Source organism: Pocillopora damicornis, chromosome 4 (assembly GCF_964200805.1).
Source record: "Pocillopora damicornis chromosome 4, jaPocDami1.2, whole genome shotgun sequence".
In the NCBI taxonomy this organism is placed as follows: domain Eukaryota; kingdom Metazoa; phylum Cnidaria; class Anthozoa; order Scleractinia; family Pocilloporidae; genus Pocillopora; species Pocillopora damicornis.
Window position 1 is genome coordinate 19,700,881 of NC_142673.1, and position 10,176 is coordinate 19,711,056.

The 10,176-nt window shown below is 40.0% G+C and overlaps 1 protein-coding gene across 1 annotated transcript; it reads left to right on the top strand.

The window, feature by feature from the left end:
* The first annotated feature begins 661 nt into the window (after nucleotides 1-661).
* On the top strand, nucleotides 662-10,076 carry LOC149047175 (short transient receptor potential channel 6-like). The gene is made up of 8 exons (XM_089204773.1): nucleotides 662-2,521; nucleotides 3,065-3,362; nucleotides 5,290-5,794; nucleotides 6,530-6,725; nucleotides 6,946-7,104; nucleotides 7,266-7,331; nucleotides 7,840-8,049; nucleotides 8,779-10,076. Exons 1-8 carry the CDS (start codon nucleotides 1,562-1,564, stop codon nucleotides 8,827-8,829), a joined length of 2,445 nt encoding a protein of 814 aa, XP_089060899.1. The 5' UTR covers nucleotides 662-1,561; the 3' UTR covers nucleotides 8,830-10,076.
* Nucleotides 10,077-10,176: the final 100 nt, after the last annotated feature.

Genomic DNA, 10,176 nt, shown 5'->3' on the forward strand with positions numbered 1-10,176 from the left:
AGTCCGTCAAGAAAAGAAATAAATTCCTTTGTGAAAGCAACTGGTACTGGCGGAGCTCCACGCTGGCGTCCAGATTTTGAGCAAAGAAGTCGCTGTCAAACCAAAATTTTCCATACCTGAAGGTCGTTGTTGTGTCGTCCTCCTCAACGCTCCACTGAGTGATCGAGATTAAAAAAAAAAAAATACGTGGCTGTAATGGGTTACTTCTCGCGGGAAATCTTGATCCATCGTCATAGACGCCAGGAAGTTCTCTTGTCCCATTGGGACATTTTGGGAGGAATACAGCCACTTTGAGCGAATTTATAGGGTATATAGATTTGACCGATTCTCGTCAAATTTCGCCGAAACATCTTAAGAATAATGACAAACGAAAATTTGTCGGGAAATTTTGATATTTGAAATATTTGTCCCACAGCATCGATTTACGCAAGACGGCTCGCATATTTTCAGCTATTCTAACTTTTAGATGCCGATATCTACTCAACCAATCGGAATATCGAAAAAGCCTGACTGATGCCTTGTAAAGGAGAGTGTGCAGCCATTTTGCTCGTGCTGCAGCATCCAATACCCGATTAATTCAATACAGGAGCCTTCGGTCGTTTCGCGCCTTACCGGCTCCTGACTCATCCTTAAAGGAAAAGTCACCTCAATCATATTTTCATTGTAAACTGCATTTATTAAGCTTTCTTCGGATATATAGTTTGCTAGGATTTTAGGGAAACTAGCGCGCGTACGAATGTTTCCCCGAAGGACACCCGCGAAGGTGGGAAGTAACCTTAACAAGATTCCATGTTGTTGCGCGTCCGTTCAGAAAATAGATAGCAGATGACGTCAAAATGTGGTAAGAATAACAAAGTGACACACGAGGTGCAGCCAAGCGTCATTTACAAGAGATGCAGCCGAGTGTGTGACTGATGTTCTTACCAAGTCTACCGTGATCTATCACTGCCCAGACGCATAGCAACATAGAGTGTATTTGTTTTATATGATAAACAAGAGTCTACACGGAGCCTACATTCTGGCCGGATTTGCGGTTCAGAGGGAAAGAATTGAAGGCCTTGCGGTTTTTAGCAAAATCGCTGTCGGGTGCTTTTCATTCTTTACTTAACATGGAGAGTTATGCAGATTAAGACTTTGGAACAAGTTGATGCCATGAAAAATTGGAAATACTAAAGTGGTTGATGAAATGCGGGAACTAACGTAAGGACCGCGGCAAAGTCAACAGAAAAGGAATAAGTGACTTTGTGACTTAGCTTGAGTCACGGAGAAATCTAGAATGACGGTAATCATCCAACTCCGCAAAAAAAAAAAACGTATACCTCGGGCGTTCTACATAACCGGTGCTAAATAGATTATCAAATTTCCGGTTGCAAAATTCATCAAATTTTAACGCTGCAGATAAAAAGCTAAAAAAAATTTCAACGGTGACGTCGTCAATTCGTCTGTTCTACAATAAATCATAGGGAACATTGGTTGAACCAATGTAAACGCGTGAATAATTCACGTGAACAAATCATGCATGATTTATCGACACTCTGCCAAATATCCTTAGTCGTCGAGTATGATGGCAAGTTCTAAACCCCACTTTGCTGCAGTAACCCTCGAAGATTTTACTGATTCACGTGTTGGAGACATAACACTCGGCGAGGAGCAGAGCAAATTTCTTGATGCAGCACGTGGTGGCGACGCACATGGTGTTCGTTTGTACGTGCTGGAGAAACATGTCGATGTGAACTGCACGAATTTGTCTGGAGAAACAGCTTTGCAGCTAGCAGTAAACAACGACCACCACAATATCGCCAAGTTTCTTCTTGAGAATGGAGCTGAAGTGGGGAATGCCTTGCTACAAGCTGTTGCGAAAGATTCGGTCGAGTGGGTGAGAGCGTTGCTCGATTTCGTGAAGGACTCGGAGAGTCGATCAACCAGTTCGAGCAATGTGTCTTCCGAACAGCAGACGAGCCAGGTTCAGTATAGTAGATTCGTTTCCCCTTTGATGTTGGCTGCCCACAATGACAACCAGGAGATTGTGAAGCTTTTCTTGTCGAAGGGTTTCACCATTGAAGAACCAGCATTCCATGATAGATCCTGTGAATGCGATGAATGCATGCGCTTGGGAAAGCGATTGGGGACTTCTCTTTACCGTTTGCAGAGTTATCGAGCGCTAACTAGCCCTGTATACATGTGCATGTCGTATTTACTCGACAAATACAGCGAGCAGCTGGTCGAAGAACAAGACTTAACTTCGTCCAAAGATCCGATCGTTCGAGCTTTCCTTTTGAATCGGAAGTTGGAGAATCTCGTGGATACAGAGTACGAATTCAAAGCGGACTACAAACAGTTGTCTAACAACTGCGAAGAATTTGCAGTGGCACTTCTCGCCAAATGCCGCACGATGGAAGAAATAAGTTGTGTAATGGAGGTACCGGGTATTGATCAAGTACGGCATGTCGAAGTCAGGGGAGGACCAGAAGCCCAAAAGCTCAGCGTGCTGAATTTTGCCATTGCTAATGGTAATGAGAAGGTACCCCCTAAAACATACTATCATGCGTTACTGCGTAAGAAGTAGTTGTTGTGGTGATCAGGAGGGAAAAATCAGTGAAATTGAGTTTGGAATCGCATTCCGTCAAATGACTATTTCAAAATTTCAGTTAAACTTTGCATCGGGCACAAACAGGGACAAGGCTTCTTTAATGAACAGAATTTGGAACAAAATAGTAGAAGTTAATTACAAGAGTCAATTTATGTTTAGTGTAATTAATGGTCACGCATATCTCTGGCAATATGGTCATTCCATAACAGCGTCAATGTCCACCGTTTTTACAGCGCTTGAGAAAAAAGTGTTTATGATCAATTTCTTATGAGATACAGTTTTGGTATGGTACCATCTACAACAAAGTTTGTTAATTATTCTGAAACACCCGCAAAATACTCTCAAATGTTAAATTAAAGTTAAGGAAACGCCATCGTTGTACAAAACTTCGTGTTTCAAAGTTGTTTTCATCAAGACATAGTCAACTACATGCCGATGGGTTTAAATCTACACATAACATCTTTTTTCCTCTAGTTTGTTGCTCACCCTTACAGCCAGCTTATGCTCAACTCGGTGCTGTACGACAGATTAGGAGGATGGGAAGATTTTGGCTTCCTAAAGAAAGTGATATGTAGTATGTTTTTAACATTACTGCTGCCGGTGTTCGCTGCATTTTATTTCCTGGCGCCTAACTCTCAAGTCAGCAAAATGCTGAGGAAACCATTCTTCAAGTTTGTAAGTCACGCGGGGTCGTTCTGCTGCTTTCTTATCCTGCTCATATTTTCGTCGATCCAGGACAAGTTGTTTGATGTGCTTAAGTTTTCATTCATTGGTAGGTAGTTATCAAGACTTTTTAAACGTTTGTTATTCATTTGCTCTTATAAATTGTTACCCAACCAATTGATGCGTATCTCAATGGTATTGCTGGTTTTCACGTGACGTCACTAAATTTCAGACTTCAGAACTATTGATCCTCCTGAGATTTTACTTTCATGATGTATTAGAGCAGCTAAAAACTAATATTCAGACAAATTTTCACTCCAAATGGGTTCTTGGTTTAGTGATAGACTACTCTTGAATTTCTAAGCTTTTGCGTGATGTGGCCTTTACATGACGAGCGAGACAGCTGTTATGTTGGTTTAAAAGGTGACTTATTTAGGGAAATTCAGCTATCTGAACAGTTCTTGTATTAGAATAAAGTATTATTGTTACGTTTATGAGTTCTTAGAGAGATAAATTCACGCTTTTGTAGCAAAACTCAGTGACAGATGTTTCTGCTGGTTTCCGGCCGCCATGTTGGTGCCCATCTAGGTGGGCACCAGCATGGCGGCTCCATACAAATCTCTATAAATTTGGGAAAAACGTTTCTCCTCATATCTTCCGTAAGAAAAATTGCTGTGACCTGAATCTTGGCGAGAGTCTTTACATATCTAGCTTCTTTCTATTTCCAGATTCTAGACTAAATCGATTGAACGGTTTTTATTTTTTATTTTGATCTATTTTGAATGGCGTGACACTGAAAACCAGCAATAGTTACCGTAATTCCCGGCCGATTACATGCGGGTAAACTGTTAATTTTTCCACAAACAGTTCTTGGCACGGGTACTATAGGAAGGTGCGGGTAATACGATGATTTTAAAACTTCCGGTATAGTTTTAAACTTTAAGCAGGAAAAAAACTTAGATGATAAGATCCACTAAAGATACTCTTCAAAAAACCTGTGTAATAACTCATTTATTTCGCGCAGATTGCTCGTTATTATGAGAGACTTTAATGCTCTCGACGAAAGCCGATGCAAATCGGAAACCTACCTGCAAAACTCGATAAAAAGCTTTTATCTTGTTTGTACTCTTACTTTCTTACCTAGTTAATTTCACAGCTTGTTTCTTTCTTAAGTGGAAGTGAACTTGAAAATAAAAGAATTTAGTCGTGAAAAAGCTGGCTTTAGAGCAATTCACACGGAAAATGATGCCGACATGTTCATTTCGTGGCGCCGCACAAATTAAGTGTAATGGCGCGACAGAATATTCGACCCCTCAGTGAAATTTTCTTATCTAGCACTGCCTTGAGTTTAAGAGTACTTTCCCGTTTCAAACAATTTCTCCTACTCAGTAGATCTCAAGATATCGCTTTTTTTGAGAACAGTAATATTATTCTCAAAGAATCAGCGAAGACAGAGTGTGAAATTTATTAATTGCACGGTAAAGGATATCATGTCCACAAAAACAATGAAGTAAATTTGTGCGAGTCGACGATTTTCTTTTGTATTCGGGTGCGGGTAATCTGTTGAAATTTTTTTCTCGTTATTGTAAAGATTGACCGACGCGGGTAAATGGACGGAAATGAAATATACTGGCAATTCGGGGGGGGGGGGGGTTAGGGCAATTCCCAGTCAATTGTCAAACGTTACTTCGGATGGCTTTGGTTTTGCTTCGCCTCTGAGTGTTTGATTCAGAAAAATTAATCGGATATAAAACTAAAATGAATAGCGGCTTAGTGACTCACGTTTGTCCGCGCTTTAGACGGTTTGCTTGCTCTTTATTTGAGTGGTCATTGACACCGTGATATGATACTGAATTAATAGCGATTTGCGACTCGTAATGGTCTATTCATTTTATCCATTATAATTAAAGTAACGTTACTGAACGTTGTATCGAAGGGCTGTTGGAGATGAGTTTTATTGAGTGGCATATTTCTTGGGGCGAAAAAGGAAAGCTAACTTCCTCATTGACCAGTATGTTGTTGTTCTTCTCGATCAGATTCGCTCATATCGCTGTGGATCGCCGGTTTGTTGTTCCAAGAGGGAAAGGAAGCATTTCGTCAAGGAAAAGAGCGTTATCTCTCACAATACTGGCACCTCGTCACATTGTTCATGTTAGGGCTCTTCGTGTTATCAGGATTCCTCTGGCTTGCTGGGTTTTTCATGACAGAGCAAGAATTTGGAGGCTCGGTAATACCCATTGGCGAGGTATTTGGCGACAAAGCCCAAGTGTACGCATATAATCTTCTTCTTTTGTCCAATGCTGCATTTTCCATCGGTCTGGTGTTGAGCTTCGTTCATGCTTCTAATTTTTTTCAAGTAAGCTCCATTCTCGGGCCTCTGCAGCTGTGCTTGGTCAAAATGATGCGAGACATCGTCAAGTTTCTGTTCCTGTTTTTGCTATTGTTCCTTGCATTCGGTTGGGCTGAGCGGAAGGTTTACTCCCAGTATGTAGAAAGAAGGGAAAAATTTATGCGGAATACAACCGAACACAAATTTTCCAAGTAAGCACTAGATATTCATATGTATTAAGTATGTTTAGCCAGGTGACAATGGAGATACTCGTGCCCTGATTGGTAGAGGATAACAATACGTCATGCTACATTTACCTCACCCAAGGTCACTGATTCTAAGAATTACCGCACTCAACATTACCAATGAAAGAAAGTTGACAATTCCCCCTTAATACTCTGATAGCGACGACTGATTCCCACCTGTTTCCCCTGAAAACCATGTGACCCCCCCTGCCCATCCCCACCTCAGAAAAATCAAATCCTCCGTCCCCTCCCAGACGATAACTAATGATTGGTCCCCGAGGAAATTTGTATGTGGAGACGCAACTTAAAGCCTGGTTTTACTATCACGACTTCTCGCTGTTATACTACGCCAGTTAAAAATACCTGGAACCTATATATTTGTTAAATCTCGCGCGTTCCTACTCGTTAGCACGGCGACGCGCGTATGTCTCTCCGTACTTCTTTCGGTTGGAAAACTCTTATGAGTCGCATTAAGTATTAGGTCTTTAGGGATACTATAAAATTGTCAATAAACTGATGATTTCATTTTGTTTATGATATGCAATAGTTTTTAAAAGGCAACGAGAAATAGCTCAGTTTTAGTTTCTATATATTTCTTGCCATTGTAGCGATCGTGTTGAAATTTGACTTATAGTGCAGTAAAAAAAAAGGAAGGGAAAAAGTGTCATTTTACACTGTTGTTCACTGGTTTAATTTTTACAGATTCGGAGGGAGTTTGAGGTTCCTCTTCTGGGATTTGTTTGGAAAGTCAAGTCTCTCGGACCTGAGCACAGACAAGAGGTTCATTATCAGTCAATACACAGGGGAAGTACTTCTGGGATTATACACTATCATCTCCATTTTGGTTGCCCTAAACATGCTGATTGCCATGATGTCGAACTCGTTTCAGAGGGTCGTGGTAAGATAAACCAGTAGAAGTATAATTTTTGTAGTACTGAAGGTGTATCTCAAAAAATTTTTGATCAAAATATCGCGATTCATCGCTGCGATTAAGCCAAGACTCACCGCGCTTTGATGCGCTTTGATGCGCTTCTCACGGAATATGATAACTTTCAACTGCGTTTTTGCTAATAACTTTCCGGAGACCTCTTAATAACATTTTACAACTGTTTTTTAAGGATGATGAAGATATTCAGTGGAAGTTCTCGAGAACTCGAATGTGGATGTCATTTCTGGATGAAGGTGACGTTATGCCGTCGCCATTCAACCTCATTCCTCCTCCTTACTTGGTAATCCGTCTCTGTAGGAGGTTTTGCGCTGATCCGTCTTCGTTTCTGGTACGTGGAGAGGCTTGAAGATTTTATATCGTCATTTTCCAGTTATTCGTATAATGTATTCGTGCACAGCACGTTCCACAGGATCATTATTGCATATAGTTAGCAGAGTGATGAAGACTCTTACTTTGTTTGCTACTCACTTTTTTTTCTTTTTTGTTTAGCGCGGATGCTGCACCAGGAGAGAAAGATCAGTGACACGATTGAAAGATAGGGTAGACATACAGAGGGTATGTGTACATTATTCAACTTGGTACACCCTATACTTATTTTCGTTCTAAGGAATAATTTAGCCACTAGCCTCGATATCAATGTGTCAACAATGAATTTTGATGAGAAGGTATTCCCCTAAACCCTGTGATAAAAAAATATACCAGGAAGAAAAACGTATAAAGTTAATAGAGGCTTGAGTACGACGGTTAACAAGGCTTGTAGTGAATTTTCGTTTAATGAGGTAATCTTGAAGTTTGGAAACGACTGGATCCTCGAATATCTTGTGGGAGGGGTTCATTACTTTCGTTGGCGAAACGAACCAAGACCTAAGTGGCATGGTCGTTAGCGAAACCACTCGTAGGTGAAAACGACCGGTTACCCATTTCCATGGTGGATGGTTTTGATCAAAGACTCTCCACACTTCAATAATATGTTCAAATGAATCGCGTATTATTTATAACGCAGCTATAAAGGCTTTGAACGAATATAAACCGAATAACGTATTTTCTGGTTTTGTTAATCAAGCGTCGCGTGATACTGAGGCGTTTGATCCAGCGGTATCTACTCACTTTTGAGAATTCGAAGAAACCCTGTCAGCCCCATGCCCCTCAGCTTACATCGGAGAGACTGGGGGACTGTAGCGATCTAAAGGACCTGATTGCACAGTTGCAAGGCATGTTGAGAAGGAGTGAAGAAAGGAAAGGTCCTGCTGACGCAACTAAACTAAAGTCTGAGGTGAGTGCTAATCGGGAGACAAAAATTTCCTCGAGTGCAAGTGGAGGGACTTGACACCAACCAGGACGGCAACGGGAACAAGTGTGATGAAACAAAATCATTAATGAGCAGAAACTTAGTTGTGCCCGTTCCTTTCACCCTTTCACTCCCAGATCTCAAAAGTAATTCTCCTTACTGTCCGCCATACAGTTCTCATGATGTTTGTTAGGAGAATTTGGTTTTGAATCAACCAACAATTGCCCGACTGATATAAATCTTTATTCTTATCACTTGTCTTCTCGACATTGTATTGATATTGAAATTCTGTCTCGGTCACTCTTGAAAGTTAAAGGGTTAAAAGCTGCCCTCTGCAAAAAAGCAACGTGAAATAATCACAGTTGTTGCCCTAGACTTGGTTTCCGTAAGTTTCCCGAGTTCGCCCCGAGTGTTCCAAGTTATCCGCGGGTGATCGAAGAGATTATATGGAAGATAGTCCAAACTATTTCTAACGACCTATATGAATCGGGACGACGAGGATAGTGTGGATAGAACTGAAAACTGAGGCGATCTGGATAATGCAGACGAGTACACGGAATAAAGATGCCTAAGAATCGTTTTCTGTTGATTACTTTACAGATACTTCTTTTAAAGGCAACCTCCTTGTTATTTTGAGATATTAAATATGTAATGGGTTTGTATGTTTATAAGGGGGTTTTTAACGGGTCTTTTCTTTGTTGTAATTTCCTTTAGGGAAAAAACCAAGGTGAAAATTCATCAAAGAGGCAGTGGAATTCCTCATAAACCATAGAAGGACTTATACGCCATACTGTGAATTCGATACCGACAGTTTAAGAACTTCTACATTCCTTTTTCATAGTTTTCTGATTCGTTGGATGGGTGCAGCCTGGAATTTTAGTTATATTAGTGTCTCTACAGGCGAACTTGTCACTCGCTCACTCCAGTGTGAACGATGACGTCACAGCGAAGTTCGCACATCATTTTCGGAGAGTCGTTGTTTAATTTCTACACTGAAGGTGATATACTAAAAAAATTTCTTTCAATTCCGAAAATTTTATTTTTTTTCCAAATAATATGAAGCGTTAAAAACGATCTGATCGACTGGGAAGTCGTAGTCATAAATTTTGTAACATCTTTATATTAGTTTTAACTTTCTTATTCCGGTGTTTACTGAGTCGCCTACTAAGAAATCTGGTTGGGTTTTTAAATGACTTCTTTTAAGAGGGAGATACGAAAGCTTCAGGTTTCCTTCAATATCAAACCGCGTAATCTAAAGACGCAGATGGAATAACAAGTGTTAAAGTGCCTGTAACTGTCAAACGTAGTTTTTCAATTAACATGGTAAACGGAGAAAACGATTAGGTTTTCAAAATCCATCATTTACTTGCCCGAAGATCTCTTACGCAGTTGTTAATTCCCTCCCGATGAATTTGCTAATTTTGCAAGGATTTCGAGGCACTACTTTTCACCGCTAACTAATTCGTATGGAATACCTCTCTACAGGCGTTTTTTGGATAATAAGCAATGTTTTCCAGAATTTGTTTCAGCACTAGTAGGCGTGCCGAACCCAGAACAAAAGATGTGGCGTTTTCTGAAGTAGAAACTGGTCAAACTAGACATCCTTAGAAAATAAAATGTTGTTATTGTTAGGATTATAGTAGCAATAAAAAGTGGAACTAAGGTAAGAAGGTTGTTTTAATTTCAAGGTCATAGGGCTAATTTCATTTAGCGTACAGTTGCAACAGTTGCTATAGAAAATAGTGAAAAAATGTGCTAAAATGACAATGATATTTTGACTTACAGTTGAAGATGTCTTAAATAGTGCTCGTTTAAATAAAGTGTGACATACCTAAGAATTATCGTACGCAATACGATGAAAATATTTTGAGATCTTTAAAGCAAGAACGAGGGTTTGACCTATAGTCTAATGTTCTTGAAACTTTTGCTGACGATTCATAGATTATTATGGATCACTTTATTTTTCCTATCACTTGTACTGATTGCGCATCTTGTTATTAAATTGTGATGAATTAGTAACTTGTTTTCACCACTTGAAAGTTCCACTCAAATGTAATTTTGATACTATTGGCTTTGCTAAGAGCGTAAACTTATTTTAAAATCAACAGTATC